The 19,821-nt window shown below is 38.3% G+C and overlaps 1 protein-coding gene across 7 annotated transcripts in view; it reads left to right on the forward strand.

Annotated features, from left to right (window-relative positions):
• ACOX3 (acyl-CoA oxidase 3, pristanoyl) overlaps positions 1-18,975 on the forward strand; it is a 45,233-nt gene extending 26,258 nt beyond the window's left edge. For 5 of the 7 annotated variants that reach the window (XM_074865665.1, XM_074865664.1, XM_074865663.1 and 2 more), the window contains 6 exons: positions 90-203; positions 1,863-1,978; positions 4,470-4,644; positions 5,691-5,758; positions 6,443-6,529; positions 10,155-12,055. In XM_074865665.1, coding sequence (XP_074721766.1) covers positions 90-203; positions 1,863-1,978; positions 4,470-4,644; positions 5,691-5,758; positions 6,443-6,529; positions 10,155-10,274 — 680 coding nt within the window. In that variant the 3' untranslated portion in view covers positions 10,275-12,055. Of the gene's footprint in view, positions 1-89; positions 204-1,862; positions 1,979-4,469; positions 4,645-5,690; positions 5,759-6,442; positions 6,530-8,071; positions 8,292-10,154; positions 12,056-17,298 lie in introns of those variants that run through there. The other 2 variants (XR_012628626.1, XM_074865666.1) reach the window with 2 other exon arrangements.
• Positions 18,976-19,821: the final 846 nt, after the last annotated feature.

Raw genomic sequence — 19,821 nt, forward strand, 5'->3', positions numbered from 1 at the left:
AAACAAATATCAAGTTGTAATAGGCTTTTATTTCCAAAGAGTGTGATTTCTTTTCTCATAAATAATTTTTATTTTCTTTGGTATTTCAGATAAAGTTCCTTTTGAGTCCCCTTTTGGAACAATAAATGTTTTGCAAGACTACCATGATATCCTTGGTTGGAAATTCACACCCATTAGTGTTGAAGATTGCATGGACTCCTCAGGTAGCCTTCTGCTGTTGTTAAACTGATTTTAGAATCTTAAATTCCTTTCCAGAGGAAAGGATCCAGAGATTTGAGATTCAACCTCTGCTACTTATTAGATATTTGTCATATTACTGTTTGCCGACTTTCTTTGTATTATATGCATTTCAGTTTACTAAGAACATAGTTTGCATTTGGAAAGGTGTTGTGTTGTCCCCAGCCTCAATTCTGGAATGGAGGATAGCATCAGATATTTTTCTTCCATTTTGTTCCATTTTGAAATAGCATTTGTGATCTCGTTTTTTTTGCTACTGTATTGTTTTCAAGTGAAACTGTTGTAAGGGGCATTGATTACCACTACCTTATATCACTATAATATCTTATTTTAGAAAAACATACAAGTGATTTAGAAATACGTTGAAAAGGCTTTAAGTGTATCTGCTTTAGACAGTTACTTTTGGTTGCATAGAGAAAAATGAGTAATGGTGAAAGAAAATTCCCTGCAGTTTTCCTGGCTTACTCTGCTATAATCAAATCAAGTATGATATTAGATGCCATTCCCACTTTTTATCACTGTGAGCCCAGATTGGCTCTTGGAGGCAAGAATTAACAAAGAAGTGAGCAAATAATGAGATAGTGACAGGGCAAAAGTGAATCTGTGAAACTGAGAACATACTGGGGGAAGAAAGTCCAGTCTTAATATTAAAGGGGCAATTGAGTTGTTTCATAGAAACCACTTCAGTGCTCAAATAATTGCAAAAAAGTTGGACTTTGGGTAGCGATGCATAGTACCAAGCGAGGTAGTATCATAATAGCTGTGGGGTAAAATCTGAACAGCTTCAAGACACAAAGGCTTATAAGAAAAAGACTGGCTCAGAACAACTGCTTGCTTTCTTCTTTGTTGTATGTCTCCAACTTATGAAATCCAGCAGAGCACAAACTGGTAGCTAAGCACATGTTCTCTCTTCTCTTATAATACGTACTGAACCAGACTATGAATCTGTTTATTGTTCCATTCTGTTAGAATCTGGACTGTTAATTTAGGCACCTAAATTTAAGCAGCATGTGAACACTCACAATTGCCTAAATAATATTCTACATTAAATCTTAAGCTAAGACACAAACAAGGAGGAGTCATATAAGGACTTTATGCTGAAGTACTTTTTTCCTTAATAGTTCCAGGCTGCTCTAAATAACGCACTTATGTACAGAGCAGGTCATGCAAATGCGATTACATTCAGCCACCTGTGCAATCTTAGAAGTCATGTGCTTCCATGAAATGTGGACTGTCTTCTGTTCTTGTATTCTCGGAAGAGACTGAGTACCTTGAAGACCTAAGTCTTAATATGGGAAGAAAATAACAAGCTAAAAATATTGGATTGAGTCAGAAGTCTAAATTGAGCTGTGGATATACCTTGTCTTTTAGCTTGGGGTCAGTTTGAACTAGTGTATGGTCAGGCATGGTATGTCTTCACTGTACAGTTACAATCTGACTGCCTTGACCAGATGTTATTTATTGCATCTGCAGTAACAGGCAAAGTGTCATGTTAATGGATTGAGTAATTAACACTTTCGCTTTTCATCTTGGATAACAAAAACTGAGACTGCAGCAGAATCTGCATGTGACTTTTTGCATTATAAATGTGAATATTAAGAATTTTGGTTTTCTCTTTTTCACAGTTCCTTTAGCAGCGTATAAATGGCTGGTTTGCTACCTGCTCCGAGAAAGTGACCTAAAGCTGAGCAAGGAGAAGCAGTCTGGGCGAAGTGATTTTGAGGCAAAAAACAACTGCCAGGTAAGACTTACTCAGCTTTATTTTATTTACTTATTTTCATCCAAGTTTGTCAGATCTTGTTAGTTTTACCTTCTTGTGTCATGAAGTACAATTTCCTCAAGCATAAAGTGGCAAGTGGAATAACTAATAAAATATAATACCTGTCCATGTGCATTGTATTGAACATGATAGCAGGAGGGCAGTTAGCATCAGCAGAAGTCTTCTTTCCCTTCAGAAGAGTTTCAGGCATGTGCTGGGTGATGTCTGTAACTTTGATAACACAACTTCTGAAGACTAAATCTACTACTATTAAATCTACGGCAGCATCTGATTATTACATCTCCATCTGCTCTAGTGGCCAAATACATACTGTAGGAAAGAATCTTGCTCTGGCAGGTAGGTAAACTAGATGACCTAATGGGTCTATTCCATCTCTAATTTCTATGGTGCAAAGTACTCATGAAAGATACCAGACTGACAGCATTGGAACTTGAAAAGGAAACATTGACAGTCTACATATAGCAGATCCATTCTCTCACCAGAGAGTTTTAACAGCTAGGAATGGCTTAACTCCAAATTTCAGTGTATATCCCCAAGCTCCCCAAATTCTTCTGTTACCTCCATGAGAAAAACGGGCTTGCATCCAGGGAAAGAACACTTGTCATTTGTCACTGAGGAGAGAGAGCTGTTCCCTGAAGATGGCCAGTGTCATTCACCTTATCTGCAAGGCTCATTAAAAAACATCAGGAAGGAATATTCAACTGCACCTAGAAAGAGTCAGCCTAGCTTCAACAGGGGATGGTCTGCATGAAACCACTGGTAGAGTGGAGGAAATCTTTCCTGTTTTTCCCTGAGAAGCAGCTTATTAGAGAAACTCTTCAGGGTCAAATTCAGAATAGGAATTGCCAGAAATTCAAGTCTGATTAACTGTCAGTTGGCCAGGTCTTGGGAGACTGGTGCCAGGGCCAGTGTATTAGAGAGAATGGTTTGCTCAGAAGTGAAGGTTCTCTTTTATGTTCAAATGTGTGAAAATTTAAAGATACTTAGGCACACAAGTGCTTTTGAGATAGGTATTGATACACCTTATGTCATTAAGGTTTCTTTTCTCCCTACAATTCATCTTTGGGACAGCGGGATTTTTTATTTTAAATGGCATGCCTCAGGAACATCTGAAAATTATTTACAGGCTGTGCTTTAAAGAGATGTGCATACTTGATTTAAAACTTTCTGTGCATGAAGAATCACTTTTCTGTCAGCCCAGTGGCTGACTAATATATATTTGTTCTTGCTGTGGGAGATCTGGAAGAGATTCCTGGTCTATCCCTAGGTTATTTTGGTTTGGGGATAACTTGATAGAAAAAATACAAAAGTGCAAGCAAAGGTAAAGAAGGAAATAGAATTATAGGGGAGAATAATAGGGAGTTAGTGCTTCATTTGCAATGTTAAAACATTTCATTCTGACCAGGGAGTTGACATTCATATCTAAAAAAGTCCATCTAATAAGTGGGAAGTCCTCCCTAAACCTGGAGAGAATAGATGTGTCTTTTGCAGTTCATACTTGCATCTAATCTTGGCTGTAATATGCTGCTGTACAGCTATCATGAGAGACACGGTAATCTTTGGAATATGCCTTTTTTAAATGCCACAGTGGATTTCAATACAAGGATGATGCAAGTATTTAAAAGAAAAAAGAAAAACTTAATGAACTAATTCTAAATGAAAAAAAACCTGAACAAATGGACTGAAAAGAAACACGAGTTTTACAGCATTGCAACAAATCAGCCCTAACAGCAATGGCTTCATGTTCCCCTTCTGTTCACCAACTAGAATTTTTTTAGTCAGCAGTCTATTTCTTGGTAGAACATATGCCACAACACAGCAAAGGTGAATGATTTTAAAGTAGACAAGCGTTCCTACAATCACTTAAGGTTTTATACTGTGTATTAACAGGAACTGGTGACTTGCCTTTCTGATCAGATAGTTGGCATGGGTTAGTTGGATAGTGCAATTCATAAACAGAATCCACTCATGCTAATGTGATCAAATTTTTTATTTATTATTTTAAGGAACCGTAATAGGTTTTCAATAGGTTACTGAACCATTTTGAAGATTTTATCCTCTTTATAAAACTCTGCATAATATTAAATAAATGTAGACCTACCTTTATCTTCTTAGAGTTATATGGGTTTATTAATAATCCTGAAGTCAGCAAACCTGATTTTGCATGGTCTTCTCTCTGACGTATCTACTTGATCCCATACAGTCTTGAGCGCAACTGTCAAATTATACTGGTAATAAGCATACAATCTATGCTCCTTTTCATGAGGCGTTTCATGACTAACCTTTGCAAAGACATTGCAGAGTTTTCTCCTAGAGTTTCTTCTTCTACTTTCTTTAATCAGATCTCTCAACAGATCTCTACTAACTTCACCAGAGTAATACCATTTTGCACCAGCTGAGGATTAGTTCCTTGTATTTTGTTACTCAGTGTCATTCTTTTCTGTTTCCTAAGGTGTACTACTGTCGATCATTAGCCATTGCTTTTATTGAACAAACAGTCTTACAAAGATACCATGACTACACCCATGATCCCAACATACCATCTACTCTGCAGCCAGTGCTTAAGAATCTCAGTGCTCTGTATGGACTCTGGTCTTTAAGTAAACATCTGGCTGTGCTCTACCAAGGTAAGATCAGCTCCCTGAATATACTGCTCATGTCACTTTAGGAGCTCTCCAAATAGACAAGACAGGTACTCAAAATTGGATTTATCAACATCGTTTAGCACTCCAACAAACATTAGTAAACTACAGGTTTGGATGTCTCTAAAACAGAATTCATACTACACAGCCAACTTAAGCTTAAGGTTTAGGGATGATGACCTAAAATGCGCATATCACTCACCCAGCAAGGTGAGGGTTCTCAACCTTGAGGAATTACCTTGGGCAGCATCCCAATCCAAGGGGAAAGCCCCTGACTGCAGACCCACTGCTCCAAGGAGGACTAGCTCAATTTGCCCTCTGGAAGGGCTCATTCATACCCTAGTCGAATCTGATCTGTGGTCATGTATGGTCAGCAGTCTAGAAACTTCTCTCAATTGATGTTTTTGATGGCTGAAGGCATTGTCTGTCAACTGAAGGGCCTTGCCTTTCCTATCCTTTACCCAAGGTGTGTGCATGAGCAGTCACCACATGACAGGGCAGCTCAATGCCCAACCTGTGGCTTCTAGTTTTAACTTTTCCCTTTCAGCAGTTGAGACATTTTGGTCTTTATTGGTGTGGGTGCACCTGCCACAAAATGTCCTAACTTGGCAGAGGGAGGGAATCCTAATTAGGATTTAAATTAGAGCATTTTCTTATTGCCTGTGTAATATAAAACAATCATTCTGGACAAAATTTTCAGGACCAGGAATCTGGAGTGACAAAGTAACCCAAAAGACTCTTTCTTAGCTCAGAGATGATGGAGGGCTCAACAAGTTTTGCTGTGGTCCAGTGCTTGGGGAGAGAATGGGGGAAAGGCAGCAAGATGCTGTAGTCTAGCTTGTTAATGCAGAAGGCTCCAAATGTCTTAGATTAATGGTTTTACAGTCAACTCATTAATGAAAGACAGTTAGTCCAGTTGCACAGGAGTATCTATTTAGTCTCTTGACTACTGAACTGACAAACTCCTTTGTAAAAGGATTGTATCAGTGTAATCTTAACTGGTATAAGCTTCTTTGTGAATGTATTTGCAGGTGGCTATGCTTCAGGTGAACAAGCTGGTAGATTTATTCAGAATGCTATTCTGGAGCTCTGCTACAGGGTAAGCCTTCAATATTATTTGTTGTGATTAAATAATATAGTATAGAAATACTGAAAAAGAGATATATCAGTTATTTTGTACTTCAGCGGATAAATTAGCAGGATATTACATTAATAGATTCTGAATAACTTTCTGTAAATTTAGTAACTCATTGACCCTGGATCTAGTCCTAATTTACTTACCAAAAAATGGAAACCAATATATCTTACGAAATAACACTACCATTTGTGGCCTTGCAGTCTTCATTGGAAAGCCAGTGAAATACTGCAGTCCAGTTCTATTTATTTCATTATTGTGTTAGCTCATGATTTTTTTTTCTCAACATAAAAGCTTTTCAAACTGGATTATATTCTTGACAGGTAAGCAAATTTTCAAAGAAGAATCTGGATGTTACATTTTTAAAGTTCAGAAATATATATTTTCATGTGTGCAAACAGTACCATCTTGATTAAATTGTGTTTAAAAACCCATAAGCAAAGGAGGAAAACATTTAAAATACAGTCTCTTGGCAATTACCCTGGAAGTTAAAAAAGCAGAATAAATCCTGACTCCTTATGGTGGATTTCTCTTAAGTTACCAATAGCTGGTGCTTTATAAAGATAATCTTTATGCTGCTCTGTAGTTCCCAGGTAGCCATAGACAACTACAGAAGTTGCCACATGTATGTCTTTTGTTTTTAAACAGTTGAAAGATGATGCAGTTGCCCTGGTTGATGTCTTTGCTCCTCCTGACTTTATTCTCAACTCTCCCATTGGTAAAGCTAATGGAGAGGTAAGAAACCCCATTTTAAAATTTGTAAGTTTAATCATTAAGAAGAGTATTGCCTGTAAATAGCCATAACATATTCAAGACACTTCACAGCTACAAAAGAAAACAAAGACACTTTTTCAGTGGAAAGTACCAGAGTTAAATTGATGCCAGCAGAAAATGACATTTTGCATTTGCTGGAGGTAGGCTTCAATGGGAAACTCATACAGTATTGCTCTAGTTTGCTCTTGTGGGCATCTGTGCTGCTGAACAAAAAAAAATAAATTATACCATCTCCTAAGATTCCTTAAGGAGTAACATGTCTTTAGTATATAGCTTAATACCTTGGAGATGTTGTAAGGTATGTTTCTTCTCTGCCTAGGACTTTTGCTGCCTTTATTGGTATTCACATTACACCCAGTTTGTGTGATGTGCATATAAATATGTAGAAATTACTGCTTTCTTTGAATACTTCATAAAATTTTTATTTTAATAATAGAAAGGAAAATTTAAAACTTGTTCCAGTTATATCTGAAACTGCACAATTCTTTGGGAATTCTGTTAATCCAGTGAGAATTGTAGGATGTAACAGAGTATCTTGTACTAACCAGTGCAAGGTAGTGCATTACCCAAGGGATCTCAGTAATCTGAATACAGACTTGAAGAATGTTGTTTTGTTAGCACTTTTCCTTGCTTTAATGAATACATATAAATCCATCCTTGTTAAGGCTGAGAGAGATTTTTTTTGTATAGTCTAAAGTACACAAAGCAAGAGTTGAATCAAGAGCATAGGAACGACCATACTGGATTCAGTTCACAGAGCTCTGTAAGTGATAGTGGCCAAGGAGAATACTGTATGAAACAGATCCTGGTGTCTCAGCTGTTGGCAGTTGGTTTAAGAGATATCATCCCACAGGTTGTATTTGTATCATTCGGTTTAATAGCCACAGATATATCTATCCTTCATTCATTTTTTTCAATCCATTTTCAAATTCAGCTGTCTTTGGGCTTCCATGACACCATAATTTCCATAATTTAATTATGAATACTGTGAAAAAATACTTCCTAGTCCCCAGTCTGCATACATTTACTATCTGTGGGGACCTTTTCATTCCTCTGACAGGCCTTGTTTTCCTTCTCTGTATCTTTCCTGGTTCTGCCATATCCTTTCTGAGATAGGTCATAACTAGACCTACAAGCAGGATTCAGGATGTGAGTGCACCATGGATTTGGCTATGCTAGGTCATGGTCCCTCTCTTCTTTTTTTTCTCTTGACATATTTAAAGATCTGTATTTCATTCCCAAGTCTCAGCAAACCAAAACTCTTGCTTACTGACCAATCTTACTCAGCAGGGCCAAGCTGTGGGATAACTTTTATGTAGAGACTAGTGTCACAGTACAGTAGTTTAGTTCAGTGTGGATAGATCCTGGAGAAAATCACTAGAGCCTGGGGAGACTGCCAGGAAGTTTGACAGGATTGCTGAATAAGGTTTACTCAATGCTTTTCAATATTCTCTGTCTGTGTCTTCATGTCTAAAATTGTCCATCATTCCCATGGTGATCAAGCAATACAGAAGGCAGCCCAGATGTTTCTAACAAAACACTGACCTAACAGAATTATTACTCTGGAAACACAGCCTCTACAAATAAAGGAGGAAAGGCTAGCTCTACATATCCAGCCATCTCAACAAGAGGACCGTAATCATCACTGGAAACTTTGTTTCCATTTCTGTAGATTTTTGAGCATTAAATTAATGAAACATGTCATGGACGGGAAGCTCCAAAGGTAATTCTAAGAGAAGGAACATCATCTGCAAGAATGTTAAGGGTATCTGTACTGGCCAAAAGCCCATTTTCACTTATTATTCTGCTCTTAACAGAAGCTGTGAGCAGATGCTATAAGCAGGAATATAAAATATGGTGCAAGTACACGGTGATCTGTTTTCTAGAATACTACCCACTTTCTATCAGTCAGCTAGGGATTTCTTAGCAGCAGCTGATAAATATGTAATGGATTTGGCTAGTTCCTGTTTGGCTAGCTCTTAGCTCACAAAAATACAGAAGCCACAGAGGCTTATTAATGTTAGGGATTAACATTAGGAATATAATATGTGAGACATGCAGACAGGACTCTAAACACTACTGACTTCCTCGTGTGCTAATTATTTGGTAAGGTTTTTGTAAATTCATTGAGTCCTATTGAGAAAATAATGTCAAGCAGTGATATCCAACTCATGTTCTGCAGAATTCAGGAAGGTTTTCTGAACTGCTTCTAAGTCTGTGGTTCTCAGCCTGTGTAAATATTTTCAACTGAAATGTTAAAAAGGCTGCCAATCCCTCACTCAGAGGAAATACTTAATAAAGCACCTTGTCTGCTGGCTGTCTATATTTAATTCTCTATTCATTGCTATCTTCGCAACTTCTAAAAACCAATGCAAACATTCTAATAAAAATTACAGTATGGTAAAGAATAGATTATCCAAGCATAACAGGACAATGAATTTAATTCAGGATAGCCTGTGTTGTACTGCAGTGGAGTGCCTTGCACCACAAGCCACAGGTCATAATCAGAGCAGAAGAAGAGTTTCCAAATTTGTTATGGGTAGCTTTAAGTATTAAATTAGAATTCAGTTTCTCGTCAAAAGAAACTTTGATAGTGTGGACATCATTTCCCTGTAGAAGCTTTGACAATCTCATCTTAAGTATGTGAAGTTACCACCACATTTATTTTGCGATTAATTAAAAATTGTTAGACAATGTTAAATCATATTTGGAATGGAATAAATAGTTAACACTAGCCCATGTAATGAAGGTAAAAACATATTTAATATTAAATATTATATTTCAATATTCATCTAAATGATCACGAATGTATAGGGCCAAGACGTCTTTTGATGAGAAGAAAGGCTTTTTACTTTACATCACTGACTGGTTTTATACTATGTTAATATCATACTATACTGTACTCCAGTTTACCACTGAAAATATAGCATTCCTTTCCTTGTCTTTCTATAATGTTATTTTAAGTTTAAAGCCTCAATTAATTATGAACTGCCAAATATTGCTAAAATTATACTTTTGCAGTATTTACTTTTCATGCACTTTTTTTTAACCATTCCACATAAAACTGCAAATTGATGAAGATGATGAAATAATAATCTGCTTATGAGAGAGGAATTTGTCATGCTCAGATCGAATAGTTCACATCTGGAAGAGAAGTTATGTTACTTTCCAGAAATGTGCTGAAATAAAAGTAAAAACAGACACGCATGAGTGCTTTCCGTCACAGTCTTCAGGTTTGGGCAGAACAAAGATTAGCTTAATATAACCTTGTTCCCAAATTTCTACCTTTGATAATAGAACTCATGTCAAGTTGCAAACAAGAAATTATAAAGGTTACTGGTTTCCTGCTCTTATGCCAAGGATGCTCTAAATGATTTACAGAGATATCTGATGTTCACAATACTTTGAAATTTTGTGCTTTATCTGTGTGTTTACTCTTGGCTGTACATAATTATTCACATTTGTTACCTAGAAATTCAATCACAATCTCATTTCAACCAATCAGTTAAATAATTTATCTTGCAGAAGTTTTCTTTGTTTTATTTCCTGTATGAATTAATACTTTTTTATTATTATTATTTTGCAGTTATATAAAAATATGTGGGGAGAGATCCTTCAAGGCAGCAAAGCTCTGAACAGACCTTCGTGGTGGGCAGAATTTTGTATTAATAGGCCTGTTAAAGGCAGGCTGAGGTCAAAATTGTAAACCAAACAACTTGTAGGAGGCTGGATGGGCCTGAGATGGATACTGTATTTCAAACATTGGGAGGAAATGAAACCATATGTCAAACACTGAAAATGAAAGAGATTTTCATAGAGAAGTGCCAAGTTTTAAAATAACTTTGAAGTCAAGTCCAACTCGGTCTCAGGGTCTGTTAACAGAATAATGACAGGAGCAAGAGCAACACATCTGCACACTATTCATATTTACTCAAATACAAAAAAATGAAGATTCATTATGATCACTGCTTTGCAAAGTTTCTATAAAAGTTCCTATAAAAGTTTCTATAAAAGTTCCTGTCAGTCTCTTGGCTTTACTGTCATGTTACAGAAGTTAAATAATTAAAAAACATTTCCCACCAGGGATTATGAATAAACTGAACAAAAGCAAAATAAAAGAGAATTTGAAGAAAAAAGACATCAAGAACACCAACAGTGATAAACCTGTGTTAAGGGATGGGAATAATTTCCGACAGCCTCTTTGAAGTCTGTGAAGCTATTCTGATTTGCTTCACATGCCTCTGTGTTAAACTACTTGATTGCTCTTTCAGTGCAGAAGATTGGGGTTTTAGATAATCTGTCTTTAAGTTGTGTATAAGTCTGTAGATAAAATTAATTGGAAACAACTCGTTATACATCTTTCTTAAAACAAAGTTGGTAATGCAAACTTGTAAGTCTTATATATGTTCTTGGTTGGTTATAACGTTTTCAGTTACTGCAAAACCAGTATCAAGCCAGGGGTACACAGATACACATAGAAACTGCATCTGTTTTTTAGTTAGAATATATTCAAACGAATTACAGTAAATATCATCTTATAAGAACATACAACAGTGGTAGGCATTATTGACAATATTAGGATATTTCTCTTTCAGCTATATTAGCTATCAAATATTTTTATTCACAAATGGAAGAGACACTAACAAAGCTTTGAAAACTCAAAATATTTTGATTTATATCTTCTGTGAAAATCCAATTTCTTTTTCTTTTATTATATCTATGAACTGAGGTACTGTTAAAACCTAATTCCTGTTGCCCTCACTGTTGTGAGCAATCCTATCAAGCCAAAGAGTTTATTTTATAAATTAAAAAAATGAGTATTATTTATGGCTACTCAGGGATGAATTATGGTTCGGGCTATTAAATAAATGTGATTTCAGTAATTGAGTTTTGATTTCTACTTGAACAGAATCAGACCCTTGTCCTTGTGGGGTTTTATAATTTCATCTGTTGTTGCAGTGTCAATATATGAAAGTTTGTAAGTCTTTACAGACTGCCACAATGTGACCAAGTAGTTCTGTAGAGGCTTCTTTGATTCCATCTAAATCTGACAGAGCTCAGGAAACATTTCATGGCTGGAGAATATATTGAAAGGCCAGTGTTAAAAAGATTTTTCAGAGTACCTCAAGGTACAGTTATTTACTAAACAGATTTTTCTTTAAAGTTTTTGTTTGTATTTTTAAGACCAGGTTGTTGGAGAATCTGAGGACTCCAAGTAGATAATAACGCAAGTACAGTTTAGGACAGGCCAGACAGAAGCTTTATGGACTATGATCATAGCGAGAACATATGGAGAGCATGTCACTCTCTGGTCCCCTGTTCTCAGCCAACTGATTGCAGGGACCCAACCTAAATACCGTTTCAGAAAAAAGAAAGAGGTTGGGAAAAGCAATCATTTCAATGTTCACAAAGCCACGTATCCCCAAAATGCCAAAACTGTTGTTTATAGTCCTATTGGAAAAATGGATAAAAACTTATCTTCTTAAATCTTACCTGTATTTTTTTTCCTGAATTTCATTTTCTTTGCCAGAGATACTCAATGTTGGCTGTGTTTTTTCTGCCTCTATTCTTTCTTCTTTTCTAATGAGGTACCATAATTCAGGATGTCCCAATAGAAGCTCTTTGTCTAGCCATTGAACTGTAGGAAACAGTCAAAAGTATAGCCGCCTTTGCTGAAAAAAAAAAAAAGTATAAAGTTAATTTTCTTTGAACTATTTTGCCTCTTTTAATAATGTCCAATAGGTGGCATCATCCTGTGGAAAAAAAAATAGATCAATACAGTTAAATACCTATCATTAGATATTATGGAATCTTCATCTATTTTCTGTATCAATAGGGAATCCAGCACGTCTCCTGCTTGCATTTGTGCAGTCCTGAAGGAAGTAGCAGAGCACATTATGCCCAATATCACAGAATCACAGAATTGCCTAGGTTGGAAAGGACCTTGAAGATCATCCAGTCCAACCATTAACCTAACACTGACCGTTCCCAACTACACCATATCCCTCAGTGCTATGTCGACCCTACTCTTAAACACCTCCAGGGATGGGGACTCCACCACCTCCCTGGGCAGCCCATTCCAACGCCTAACAACCCCTTCTGGAAAGAAATACTTCCTAATATCCAGTCTAAACCTTCCTTGGCACAACTTGAGGCCATTACCTCTTGTCCTATTGCTTGTTACTTCGTTAAAGAGACTCATCCCCAGCTCTCTGCAACCTCCTTTCAGGTACTTGTAGGGGGCGATGAGGTCTCCCCTCAGCCTCCTCTTCTCCAGACTAAACAACCCCAGTTCCCTCAGCCGCTCCTCGTACGACATGTGCTCCAGACCCTTCACCAGCTTCGTTGCCCTTCTCTGGACACGCTCGAGTCATTCAATGTCCTTTTTGTAGTGAGGGGCCCAAAACTGAACACAGTGATCGAGGTGTGGCCTCACCAGTGCCGAGTACAGGGGTAAAATCACTTCCCTGTCCCTGCATCACTTCGTCTCTGACAGTGAAAATGGCAAATGGGGAAGAAAATGCTATGTAAAATGCAGAGACCAGTAGCATTGATCTGTCACTCTACATTCTGTACTATCAGTTGATCAGCAGCATTATTTCACTGTCTTACACACCTGTGATTTCACCATCACCCCTGAGCTCTTCATAAGTGATGTGGTCTTTTTCTGCCGCTTTTCTCACAGCTGGGAAGCAGAGCTGTATCTAAATCTTTCATACAGACTATAAACCTATTTATGAGCCCTTTGTAGCCCAGAAGAAAAAACAAGGGTGTTTAGCATGTAGCTTCAGCCACCTTCATCCAAAAAGATCCCTGAGAAATCAGCAGTGTCACCGTAGAACAGAACTGAAGAACTGGGGAGCCCCAAAGATACCCACCAAACGGATGACAGGGTAAACAGACACCTCTGTAGAAATATATCCCTAAGTTGCTCCTGGTAATCTTACTTACGATGACTATTTAGTCAATATCCAAACTCCCTGATAAAAGCTGAGCTCCTCCATGCTGATAAGGACTGTATGAACAGGCAGAAAAGTGTACTGCTCTGAAAAGCTTCTAACTTCAACTAGAGCAAGCACTGCAGAGTGCATCAGCAAGAACATGATTTTGGGCAGGCAAAATAGGATACTTGGTAAAATGTCACAATTATGGACGTTTATATGAACTGTCACACAGCTTGAACTAAGCTGCTGAGCTTCATGGGATCCTTGGATACCCACGCAGTTAATGGCAGGAGTGAGACACCCAAGCACCAAAGCTGAAATAAGTAAAAGCAAAGCAGGGGTACCGTGGGGCCTTGGGGATTTACTCTTTATAGCACCACACATCTCTGTACCCACAGCCGCGGGGTGATGGTGGCTGCTCACCAAGACTGTTGGCAAGCTCAGTGCAGGTGTTCAGCAGCTGTTGGGCTTTATATGCTGCCAGCAAAGGCTCTCCATTTATCTCACACCCTGTACAAAGCCCCGGCGCAGCAAAGGCAGGCCCAAGTGGCCAGACCCACTCTGCGCTCAGTATTATCAAAACTCTACTATATTCTGTTTGAATATGTGGATAACCATTCTTTATTCAGTTATGACGAATTTCCGACCTGTATGTTAAGCCAGACCTGTGTAATCAAGTGATGAAAATATCCCTTTTCCTCTGAAGTTGACAATAAGCCAAAGGTTCCAGAGGTCTTCTACATCTAGCTTCTCAGAGCAGCAGAAATTGTAAGTGTGAACTTGCAGAGATGCAGCATGGAGGGAGAAAGATATCATGAAATTTGGCATCCAATTATCTACTAAATCACAGGGCAATAGTTCAACAACTACCACAAGATGTCATTATTATATGCAGTTTGTTCCTCTTAACAGGACATAAAGAAAAGAGTTCTAACAGAACAGAAAAGTCATTTCCCTTACAATTCAAATGCCAAATAAAGTTGGATATGTCATTTTAACTTGGTTGGGGAGCTGGGTCAAAGGCTGTCAAATAGCTTCAGTCCAAAACAATTTGGCCATGGGAATCTGTCCTTTCAAGCTGCCACATGAAGGCAGCTAAATCTGTCACCAGAAAGCTGAAGCCAAGTAGCCCTGAAAGAGCCCCAACCTACTCCTTCCCTTGCATCCATTATGGCTTCTCTCCTGGATAGTGTCATTTTCCTTCTTTCTGATTTTGTCAAACCTGCCAAGGGTATTTCAAACTGGTTTCCTTGCAATGTGATATTTCTGCTGATGTGACTCAGGTAAAGCAAAAGCTCTCTTTTCTATCAGAAAAAACCCACAAATTTTTCATGTGCATGAGGACACAATACACACACCTCCCTCACTGATGTGGCAAGATAAATACATGAATATTTCACATCACCTTTTGTAGGAGCGATGGTGTCAGGATAATGGCTTAAGGGGCCAGAGGGAAGCCCAACCATCTTTACAGCTGCAGTTCTGTGGATACAGGTCTCCCCAGAGGTGCTTGTTTTCTGCAGAGATAAGTAGACTTGTACACTCCCATTTCTGTCTGAAAGCCTCTTTCGCGCTGTAACAAATGATTTATCATGTGTTCTGCAGGGTAGCAAGTTTCTCTTCTGTTTGCCTTTATTCATGTATTTTCTTTACTGACTTAATATGTTTTCAAACCTGAGTGGTAATTTAATACTAGAACATGCTATCAGCACGACTGGACTCTAAGATGCAACCATATGGACATCACGGAGGCCTGGGTTTCCTCTTGTAGCACTGTACATCTACGGGCCTTAGCAATGTTCTGTTATTCCCAATTCTCATTAGCCTGAGATCAGAGTAAGGCTCCAGATCATGTTCGCTTGGTTCACTGGCCTAAGGAGCACCATAAGCAAAGGGGAGCTCGCTGCATGAGGCATCCATGTGATAGTATAATCTGAGACAGACAGATCCAGCCAAGGGAAGGTCAGCTACGATCACAGCAGGCTGCCCACAACACTGTCAGTGGGAACAGAAGCATGAAGCTTCACTCTTCTGCAAGCAAGTCTCCAGGTTTATCAAATACAAGCAGAGCATTTCACATCTTTTCCTTTCAGAGGCAGAGAGAGATGAGTGCAGTTTTTGCTGAGAGCAACAGTTCTGGTGGCTACCTTGCGTTTTTCTTTCCCAGATTTTTGCAGTCTGGTTACATTTGTCCAATATTCCCACAGCATGAATCTCTCTTGAATAAATGTAGTTTCCATCAGGATTTTCTTTACTGTGTTTGTCAAAGAATAGACCAGCAAATGTGTAGCTAGAACAATTCCCAGTGGATTTCCTGAAGCAAATTTACACATTTTTTTGCATTTTTATTTGGGAACTATGGTCAACTGAAAATTGCAGAAGATTAGAAATACCAACGGTCGGTGGGCAATAGCCACCTTCACCTGCCCATGTTCTTCCAACCTCCTGCAGAATGCCCTCCCAACTCCTTTCACTTGCTTGTCATCCTCTATGTACTCGTAGCTTTGCTAAAAACTCGTTTTTGCCAAATCATAAAGTATCCGTTGTTATTCCTCCTTTTATGCAAAGAATATTTTAAAATTGTAAGTTCTTTGATAGAGAAAATGCCTCAAATCATAATGACAATTTTGTTTAGAAGGGCAATTGCTTGCAGTGTGTATACCATAGAGAGATAACCAGGAGTTGGAAAACAGCCCGTGGAAGGACCAACATGGAACTCTAGTTCAGTCAGACCTGTGACTGTGACAGAGACATGCCTCATGCTTTCAACAGGTGATCCATGGGCCAGGAGACCTTCTAAAGCATCCAGAGAAAAACAGCCCTACTGCCAGTACGCCACACAGTATATACTGCACGGGCCCTACCACCTCCATGAGGTCTTTTGAGGCAGCCTGTATATTAGCAGTGGAAAACCATTGTCTTTGAACAAAACCTCTTTTAACAGTGTAACACATTATTTTTGTAAAATGTAAGAATCAAACCAGGAATCTATAGACAGACATCATTCCCTATAGCAAAAATACGAGCTGTGATGATAGAATTGTTTATAATGAGGCAAAAAATGTACTCAACAAGTAGTTCTGCACTGTATTTACGTGCTTTTATCACTGGGATATGACGAAATACTTTCCAGTCCTTTAGAAACCCAGGAGGATGTCAAGCAACACATACTGTGGTAAACACTTTAAAATCAGCAGACCCATATAACTAGCAACAAAAAATTGTGAAGGCTTGAGTAGGAAGATTTGACTGGCCTGCTCATACACATTTCTGTTATATTTAAGAGTATCAAAGAAATTCCACTAGAATAGAGTTTTCTGGATATTATACCAAAATTTTAAAAGGACAGAAAAGTGGTGAACATGATTCTGTCAAAAGCAGAATAATGGAAAATTAGCATATAGTAAAACAACAAATATCAGTCAGAAATTTTATAGAAAATAGATTTCGTCAGACAAGCCTGATTCCATTCTTGGAGGAGTTCCCAGGAATTCTCAAACTCTGCTTTTTGAATCTATGTGACATGCAATGTACACATTTATCTCTAAGACACCATAGTGAGTGTTATATGACACTATGATTAAAAAATAAGCATTCTATCTGTCAGTAAAACACACTTTAATTGGATTAGGAACGTCCTGACTGACAAGATCTCAGAAAGCCATCAGTGGAAAAATCATTGTGCTTTAGGGATGCTGTTAAGATTAATCCTAGACCTGCCACTGCTTATTATTTTCCCCGACGAGCTGGAAGTAATTGTAAAATCTCTTTTATTAAAATGTGCAGAACTGGTGGACTGGTAAATAAAGGTGGAAACAGACGATATACAGCATAGTCTGAAATGCTTAAGAAGTTTAAACCAGCCTGGTTTTGCTGACCAAAGTATGGAAGAAGCTCCTCCAAAAATTAGGATAAAGGAAGATTTGGTTGTTCTAGGTCAGACAGAGCTGAGACAAGGTAAATGCTTTCCTCTCCACACTGGCTGATTGCTCTCATCAACAACTGACCTGCATTGATGTATTTGGGAGAGAATGATGTGGTTTACGATTTTTTAAAAGATTACGGGAGTGTCACAGGAGGTGTAAGAAAACGTCTGAACCTTACAACCTTGACATGATCAGAGAATTGTTTCTTGTCCAGCCCTAGTTTTAAAAAGCCACATCCAAAGTTAGACCCATAAAAATGCAGGCCTGCCTGGAAAATGGAAACTGTGTTGTGGAAAGTGAAAATTTCTATGAGTAATTCTGTCTCTGTGCTCACAGAAACCAGGTGCCAGACTGCTGCTTCCTCGGGATGCTAACCAGCAAAGGATGCAAAAAAGAGCAACCATATTGACTTTAAAGCTGGAGAAAATTGTGGTACAACAGGAAAATGGACAAACTCAATGTTTAGCATGTCAAAGAGTAACTTAAAAAATGATGTGATTACAGTATTATTGGCTTGTCCAGAAGTGGAAGAAAATGTTGAATGTCAAAACAAATTAATTTGTGTCTGATCACTAGGAAGAGATTTAAGGAAATGGTTTACTTTGAATGAAAGTGTGTGTATATACACACATTATTTGGGATCACCAAACAAGGGTCTATGGTTTTGTTATATGCTGTAGCAAGATGCTTTAAATCTCCTTTTCAGAACAGCTGGTGCCATTTGAACTTCCCTTCAAAAAAGTACTTCTCTGAGTGTCGTTAAATAATGATTTTTTTTTTAAGCCCACACAAACACTTGGCTTTTTCCATCTAGTTTATCAATGATGAGTGTTTGCAAAGTCCAGAACTGAGCACTGGCTGTATTTCACTAGTGTGATGGAGGAGCCAGGAAAAACATATCTCCTGGGGAGTATTCCCAGTTGTAAATTTATTTCTGACACATATAGGGTGGAATTGGGTTTCTGTGCTTGTTTTGATCTCTTTACAAATTCTTATTAAAAGAATGTCTTCCATCTCCACAGAAACTGCATATCCTGTTCCAGTCCTAAAGCTGTGGATAAGTCCCACAGCCAGAAGCGTGGGGCAGTGAGAGCACAATTTTCACAACATATTTCTGTAGAAAAACTACCCTTCCCACTTGAGGAAGGGTGCCACCATCCGATCTTTGCCAAGATCATAAAAAGGAAGAAACACAGAAATGCCTAAGACACTGAGCAAGCGGCAGCCCCGTTCTTTGCTCAACACACAGTGGAGCTATGCTCTACGACAGAGGAAAACCATGTATGTTTTTCACAGCAGTCAGTTGCACTGAGCGTTGTTCATCCAAGGCACAACCTGTCGGCACGGATCCGCTCAGAGCCACTCATTGGTCTCACTGGTGGGGTCTGTTCCAGGGTGGCCCCACGACACTCACCAGATGATACGTTGGAGGTGGTGCAGTGCTGTCCTGCTGTACTCTACTTGAGCGGGAGAAATCCACTCTTAGCCTGCATAGTCCATCATGGTTATAGTGAGAGCGCGTGTTCAGGGAATTTCTCTCTATGTTTTTGTCTCACTTTTTGTTTTGGGTTTCATTTGGGTTTTTTTGATGGGGAGGGAGAATTAAAGAAAATTTTACATTTCTATCTACCGGGTTGTCTGTTTTGACAAGCAAGGAAATAGGCACAGCATTACTTAGATATGTTGTGGTTTCTCCTCCTCAGTGTCCGTTTTTCTGGTGTCTCCTCATTATACTTCAACTGTGAAGCCAGTTCCACACCAAACATTCGCAGTTTTATTTCTGTTGCCAGGCTCCCTGTTCATTATGGGAGGATTCCATATACAACCAGAGGATGATTTTCCTCTGTGTTAAGAAATAGTCCTGGCACTAAACTGTTTGAGTCATCTTTCTGTTTGCTTGACTTCTCCCATAATAATATTATCCAAAACTTGATTCACCAGCTAATCTCACAAGACAGGATTTTAAACGTTTAAAGAAAAAAAAAAGTATTTTCTTGTTTTTTTCATTTTGACCTAAGAAAGCTCAGAGATTAATAAATCATGCTGTATTTTGCTTCAATTGAGATTACAGAGCAAACACTTCTACAGAAAGGTACATACCTTAGATGTTCGATTTGCAACGTTATCAATTATGGTTTGTTTTATTTGGGAGGAACATGGTAGCGTCATTATTAGTAGTGAGGTGTGTCTTACCACTTCTCAGAACCATCATGTTATCTCTGAATTACCAGAATGATTTTCTCATGCGTTCAAGTTCCCATTCAGAGATGCAACAGTAGTTCAAGAAAAACATTTAAAAGGTCCCATAACTCATTCATAGATGTTCCTACATCGTAAGAGTTGAGGTGACTCAAGATGTCATCTGGTCAAATGCTGTTCTTCA

Source organism: Strix uralensis, chromosome 4 (genome assembly GCF_047716275.1).
Source record: "Strix uralensis isolate ZFMK-TIS-50842 chromosome 4, bStrUra1, whole genome shotgun sequence".
Lineage (NCBI taxonomy): Eukaryota > Metazoa > Chordata > Aves > Strigiformes > Strigidae > Strix > Strix uralensis.